Source organism: Pagrus pagrus (assembly GCF_965226575.1).
Source record: "Pagrus pagrus genome assembly, chromosome: 18".
NCBI classification, from domain to species: domain Eukaryota; kingdom Metazoa; phylum Chordata; class Actinopteri; order Spariformes; family Sparidae; genus Pagrus; species Pagrus pagrus.
In genome coordinates, this window is record NC_140202.1 from 20,471,264 (window position 1) to 20,478,638 (window position 7,375).

At 46.4% G+C, this 7,375-nt stretch overlaps 1 protein-coding gene across 1 annotated transcript in view; it reads right to left on the reverse strand.

The window, feature by feature from the left end:
• LOC311273400 (glutamate receptor ionotropic, NMDA 3B-like) overlaps positions 1 to 5,104 on the reverse strand; it is an 82,553-nt gene extending 77,449 nt beyond the window's left edge. The window contains exon 1 of the mRNA XM_084380466.1: positions 4,090 to 5,104. Coding sequence (XP_084236592.1) covers positions 4,090 to 4,623 — 534 coding nt within the window. The 5' untranslated portion in view covers positions 4,624 to 5,104. The remainder of the gene's footprint in view (positions 1 to 4,089) is intronic.
• Between the last annotated feature and the right edge of the window lie 2,271 nt (positions 5,105 to 7,375).

Consider the following 7,375-nt stretch of genomic DNA (forward strand, 5'->3'; position numbering starts at 1 on the left):
CACACAGTGGTTCTAATTAGCTTAAGTAGGTTGGGAGGAATAAGCACTTCCTTTCGCGGAGACGCATCACCAGAGTCCCACAGCTCTGTCTGACTAAGCAGATGGAGGAGAATGCAGACGAACAACCGACCTCTTCCCTTCTGTCTTCTCTGTCTGTGTCCTCTTATATCTCTCTGTCCTCGCCGGCGCTGAAATTTTTATTAGTGTCGCGACACAGGAATGCTTTGACAATAGATCTTACGGGAGAAGTCAAGCACATAACGAGGACAACCTTTTGAGCAGTGGTTTTGGGTGGGTGGCCCGGAAAGTATCTATCACTAAAAGCTCCAAGAAATGTCACAAATGCTTAATGATGCTCCGTCCGCGGCCGTGCCAAGCCTCTCTGTTTTTGTCTTCGGATGAAACAGGATGTATTAAATTAGCTGACACTAAAGACAAATAAGACAGCGCCAGTACCAATTAATTCTTGAAAGAGTTTTGTTTCTTTCTCCTGTTCTTTGACCTTGAGGAAGTATATTTAGCCTGTGATGAAGACGCACTTATTTTCCCCTTAATTTTTTATGGCACACAAAGTTTGTCTGAGATGCACTCGACAGTCGGAAGTTGGAAGCGCAAGCAGAAGCAAGTGTCCCCCTTTCCTCTCTGTGTGTGTGGGTACCTCCCTCTGATGTCCAGGGAAGGGATCTGTTCACCAGCAAAACATGGGCTCAAGTCCCAGTACCCTGCAGAAAAAAAAGAAAATCTCCACATTTTCAATAAACTCAGGGGAGAGGACTCTCCTTCCAAACACAAACAAAAACACCCTCCTCTTTTTGGATCGGTCTGTGACAGATCCGGCAAATTTTTGGCAGAGGCGTTTGTTTTGTCTCTGCATTTCAACAGCCCTCCTTCTGCGTCTCAGGAGTCCTCTTCCCCTCACTGAGACTGAAATGTAAATAGCATTTTTAATTAGAATGATATCTTCAGTTTGTGTGTTTTGCTATCAGAAGAGAAACCGGTGTAAGATATCCTGTTTGCACAGGGTAACAATTTGCCTCCCTGTTGACCCAACCCACTCGTCACTGCCCTCTCTGTGTGTGTTTAAGAACCTGTCCCGCCTCCTACCTGCCTCCTTTCACTCTCTTTTCTCACATTGCTCCCTGTCGATGGAGGTGCACCCTGGAGCGTCAGAGAAGGAGAACGCATCCCCATTCCTTCGGTGTCCACGTTCTGGAAATGATACCATTTTAGGGCTGCAGCTCACAATTTTCTTTTTCGATCAAGGCTCTCTATGATGTATGGTATCAATTCTCGACTGTTTAAAATGTCTTCACAAGGCGATATCTTTAAATTGCTTCAAATGGAAAAGAAATATTAAAGTTAAAACGATGTGGAAAAGATAGGAAGAAGGAGCAAATCCTTTGAGATGAGAAGATGGGAAACAAAGACGCCATCTTTGCTTAATAAATGATAATTGCTTTGACAGTTAATTCACTGTTGAGCAGTTTATTCATTGAGTGAGTAATCGTTTCAACACCGTAATGTTTACCCCGTGCAAACATGTTCACTGTGACAAGATGAAAAAGGGCAGCCCAATCAGCAGGAGAAAACAGCACGTCATAGGCTACGTACCATATGGGCATTTCTACAATATGTGTCATATCATGTTCAAAAGTGTGAAACCACTGGATATTTTTTAAGGGGACCTCGGGACAATTTCTTGCTGTGTTAGTGGGTCAAAAGTCGGCTACGTTTGACCCACTAACCAGCCGTGTTTGTTGCAAGAACAACTGGATATTTTTGATGAGGCCTTGGGGCAGTTTCCAGTTGTTCATGGCAACAAAACCAGGTGTTTTTTACAGGACCCTGGAACAATTTTTCAGTTGTGTTAGTGGTAACAAAAAACTGATATTTGACAAGAACTTTGACAAGTTTCACCAGAAATCAGGACATCTGCAGCCATATTTGTGCACCTTGGGAAGATGTACAGCCGTCCGTGTAACAATAACATTAAGCCACAAACATGATCTTTTTCCTATCCTAACCAGGTGAGTTTTGTGCCTCAACCTAACCAGACCATGAGCGCACGTTTCTTGTTCCTGTTATATTTTTATTATACCTTTGGATCCAAAGGGCTGAATTTACCGCCCTTCATTCTCCTGAAGGTCACTTTCCTTGCTCGCAGACTGTACTCAGCACTGTGACATCACGGATTTCTGTCGATTAAGTCCATGTTCCTGTCTCTAATATTACATTTGCCCATTAGTAACCGCATCTCATTGTAGCTGCTCTTTTGTGTTCTTGCTCTTGCTTACAAACAATAACTAGGACACAGCACCTCACATGAACCAAATGATTTCATGAATATAATACACTGCAGTAGCACTTTTGTGCGGCATAAATAAGAAAAGCTAACCAAAACAGACCTCAGTTTATATTAAAATGCTGCTTGGCGTTATTGCTAGAAATACTGAAAAAGCTGAGGCAGGGAGACACAAGAGAGGAGGGTGATGAGAGGAACCTCTTCTGCCCACTGACTGCTTGGCACAGTTGTGTGGAACTGAAAGGCCTCCCACAGCTCAAAAAAACCCTCTCCTCCCTTCCCGGTCCACCCCTTCTTCTCTTTGCTCCCCCTCATCTCTCCTCTCCTCTCCCTCCTTCCTCCCTCCCTCCCTCCCGCTCTCCCCTGCTTATCTCCTCGCATTGCCGACACATCCGTCAAGTGGTGTGACTTCTCATTCATGCAAGCTTTATTGAAATCGAATAAGCAATCCATTGTTGACAAAGAGACGCGACAGGACAAAGATTTCAGACTTAAACTATAGATCTCTCCACCACACACTCCCTCCCCCCCCTCTGGCTCACCCTAATGCTCCCTCTTAGTTCAGCCTGTGTGTGTGTGTGTGTGTGTGTGTGTGTGTGTGTGTGTGTGTGTGTGTGTGTGTGTGTGTGTGCTTCAGTTGAACCTGTGTGAAAGTTGAAAGTCCTCTTTATGTGCATGTGCCTGTGTGTGTGTGTGTGGTGTGACAGAGGGATGCAGTTGGCCGCTCAGTTGGATAGAGGCGGATATGACTGGAGCTGGATTGACTGACTGGCAAGCAGCTCGTCTGCTGCTGGGAATACTAACATGACACACACTCACACACACACGCTGATTGCCTTCACTACCTGCAAATGTGAGCAACACACTCGCACGCAGACACACGCGTGATCCCCGCACAAAAAGAGCAAGCCGCAGACACCGCACCTCTCCACGGCATCCATCTAGCAGCGTGTCGACTCCTTGAATGATTCGCCCTGAAAGGTGCCAAAACACGGCCGTCTTCAATCATACATGCACACACACTCAATCACACGTGTGCACGTACACACACACTCTCCCTCTCTTTCCATCTCCCCTACACCAGGGTCAGACTCTGTTAACACACACACACACATAGAGGAGAAGAAGAAGAAAGCTTAAAGAGAGAGAGAGAAAAAAAAAAAGCATTTCACTTTAAACCTCTGCTGCTGGAGGGCTGGAGGGTTCAGTCCAATACCACGGCAGAGCTACCAGATTAAACATGCATGTGAAGGGCCTGCAGGTTCACCAGAGCTCAGCTGAGATCAATCTGAACGGCAGACTCTGCTGGAAGAAAACATTTAGGAATCTGAGACCCTAAATAGTCTTTTAATCTTCAATTCCAATTATCCATTTCCCACATTTTTGGCTATTTCTCCTCCTAATGCTATTATTCCAGTCACTCCTCTGGGTTCAGTTTAAGAATAATTGCTCTTATTAGCCCTGTTACCATTACCTTCCCTTGCACTTTTCATTTCCCTTCAGCCAGGCTTAGATCTGGCAGGTGAGGAGAGTTTTCTGACAACAGATTTTTTGCCCACAGGCTAATGGGTCAGCCACCAGTGTCAGTTCTCTAAATAGAAATATGTTTGGCTGTAGGGCTGCTGCTTATTGAAGTGCAAGCTGCGGAAAGCCTAAAAAAAAAAAACAGTAGGGGGGAAAACAAATCCGAAAATAACCTTCAGTGTTTCGTGTTTTTCTGTTCCTTTAAAGATGACTGCTACAGGTGCATAAACAGACGCAGGAAAACACACACCATCCTCTCATACCTTAGTCACAAGAGGCTCTGTGTCCTCCAGGATGGAGATGAAGGGGATTTCCAGGAAAGAAGACAGGAACTCCAGCTGGATCAGCTCCTCCCTGGAGCGAGGGAAGGCAAGCACAGCGGATACCCCTCTGACCACCAGGTCCTGGCAGGCGCTCCGGGACAAGGACTCCGGGTCCCCTCCGGCGGGCGATCGAGCCACCATCTCCAGGCTGAGGTTGTAGGGCAGTAAGGGAGGCGTTTGGGACATTGTCGTGGAGGAGTCTGCCCCTCCGCTCTGGTGCCGGAGGCTAGCCAGGGCGCGGTTGAGCGCGTTTTGTATCCGTGCCGGCTGGCGGGTTGGCAAGAGCGCGCCGAGGCGCACGGTGTGTCCTATCCGGGCGAGGATGTGGCAAGGCTGAGGGTGCGGGAAGCAGGACTCCGGGGAGGAGATGACGGTTAGTAAAAGGAGCAGCAGGAGCGGTCTGGCGGAGAGGAAGAGGAGATGAGGTCTCCCGGGGGCGAGGCAGTAGGTCCAGAGTCCAGAGAGAGACACCATGCTGCAGCTCCGACACACAACAGAGGAGGACTGGGCTCTGCTCAACGGGAGATGGCATAGCTCCCTCTTTTCTCCCGGCTCCACCGCTTTCCTCGGACTTGATGGTTCTTTTCTTGCTCGCCTTTCTTCGTTGTTGACGCGCGCTGTCGACGGTGATTTGTCGGCGCTTTGACGTCTCGCCTCTCACCTCTTCAAAGTTTTTATGTCAACAGTAAAAAGACGCGCCGGTGGAGAGGAGAGGAGAGATGAGCGCTCGCAGCTTAGAGCGGTCGCCCCGCTTCTGTCAGTCTCTGCTGGAGGAAGGCACACCAGCTGTGAAGTGTGTGTGTGTGAGAGAGAGAGCGTGTCTAGGTCTGTGTGAGTGTGTGTGTGTGTGTGTGTGGGCGTGTGTCTCTGGGTGTGTGTGTCCATGCGCCTGCCGGCCAATAATCTAACCTCTCACGGAGCCTGCCTCTTGTTGAATTTTAATGAAAAGTCGTCGGGTAACATTTCCTGCCGCTTTTTCGGGCCAACAGAGAATTCGCACTTTTTTTTCTCCGATGTTTTCATTCACAGTTGAAACTACACGCACTGAAGATGTTTCCTTGTGTTTTCATTTTCTATGAATCCTGTAGAAAAGATAAAGAATCCAATACAGAAATCCCACTGGATCAGAGTTGACTCTTTTTATTGGAGGGCAAACTCACAGCCCTTCACATTTTGCCCTTTCAAAAAGACACATTATGAGATTTTTTATTAACAGACCAAATCTAATGCCTTTCTTGAACTGACTCCTGTTACAAACGCTGCTCATTCGTCCTGTGAGGTAATACATCCACTTTGTAAGCACCCTTTGCAGCTTCTGACCGCCGGTGTCCCTGCCAGGTTGGCCCAACACAAAGCTAATAGCTTGCTGAAATCTCAATTTTCCTCTGAGATTTATCCCCACTTGCTTCCTGTCGTCCAAGTAGAACATTATCCGTTGTGTAACCACTTCTTTTTCAGCACCACGGACAGCGCCAATGCCATAAAAGAGATCTACTGTGCATGCTAATTTGGCTTCATGCAAGGGACAGCACTCAGTCCTCCCTTCATCCGTCCTGCACTCACTCTCTCCTCTTTTCTGTGATCTAATTTGCCATCGTTAGAGCAGAACATTCAGTAAATCTTTGTGTCAACCAAGTGGCATCGGGGCGGCGGGGGGTGTGCGCCTCCTCGGGTCCCCACACTCTCTTTTCCTGATAATTCCTTGTGCCTCTGATGCTTCAAATGTCTAGCTCCCTCTGTTTTCCTGCCTCCGCCTCCCCTTTCTTGCGCACTCTCTGCGGCTTCGGCATGGGGTGATGCTGCAGGGCCATTCTCAGTGCCAGGTCCTAACATGAAAAGGTTTCCTTGACATACCTGCAGATAGAGGCATCACCGCCTCTCTCTGTCTCCCCCCCCCCACACACACACAGAGACACATCCCGGGGATCAACAAGTCATTTCACAGCCTGCTGGGTGACCTGGTGTGATACCGCTGCAGTTTACGGACAAATCTGATACAGTTGGGCAAAAAAAAAGTGCTTCCCTGCCTTCGTCTCCTCATGCTCGACTTGCTGTATATAGGGAAAAGATGAAAAACCAACAGTGTGGGCTTTGTTCTGCTGCAGAAACCAGCAGCATTAAACTTGCATAGATCTTCACACGCTCTCTCTCGGGTACCTGTTGAAGCCGGGCTGGACTGAAGCATTTCAAAATGTATGTCTGTTTATGTTGTGCATTGATTATTGGGTCAGGTCTGGTTCATCACAAGGTGCCTTATTCGAAATGTGTAAGTGTCTGAGTGCACCAGGCTGCTGCTGCTGCTGCTGTTTACTGTGATCAAGTTGTCAAATTGGTTGCATGAAGACTTGAAAATACCCATAATCAAACGCTAACAGAGCAGTTTCCAGTCCTCCTATTAACTATTTTTTTTGATGTCACAGCCATCTGACAGACAGAAAATCAAGAGCTCAGATTTCGAGGTTTTATTCTCTTGACTGTATGTCAATGGGTGATTACAGGATGATTTTGTACTATGCTGAATACTTGTTGTTGAAGTTCAGTCTCAGAATTTGAGGTGATTTTTTTTCATAACTGAATAAACAAGCTGTTCTCGGAGGAAAATAAGATCCTCAGAACACCGTTTGAAGGCAGAAAGGTGGCGGGGTCGGCCACATATAAACAAAGAAAAGTCAGGTCAGTTTGTTTATTCAGTCGTGAAAACAAAGAGAGTTTGTTTATTTAGTTTGTTTAGGAAATCAGTCAAGATCTTCCTCTTATGGTTCAGATTTCTTCCCCAAAACTACATAGTGCACCTTTAAGTGCAGTGGATTATCTGGGGATTTAGCATAACAAGATCTTACAGAACATAGTAACCCACATAACAGTATAAAGGAAAATAACAACAGGTGCCAGGAAGTTAATCTGTAACCTCCATGCAGGGCGGCCATTTGCAAATCATTCGTCTTACTTGATTCTGTTTTCTTCAGACAGATTCTGATGAAACTTAATCAAATTTGTCACCGTTGGTTTTAAAGGATCTGCATGTTTTGACAAAGACAGACGCATTTTGTTAAAAACAACATTTTGGGTAATCCGGTTAAGAGATTCCTGCGAGGTACCTCTCACCAGTTTGGAGAAAAATACAAAAATTTATTTTTTCAGAAAATTTAAAAATGTGAAAACATCTTAACTCCACCAGGACATTGTTCGTGGGGCATCTCGTACCTCTATTATTCTATGTCCGATC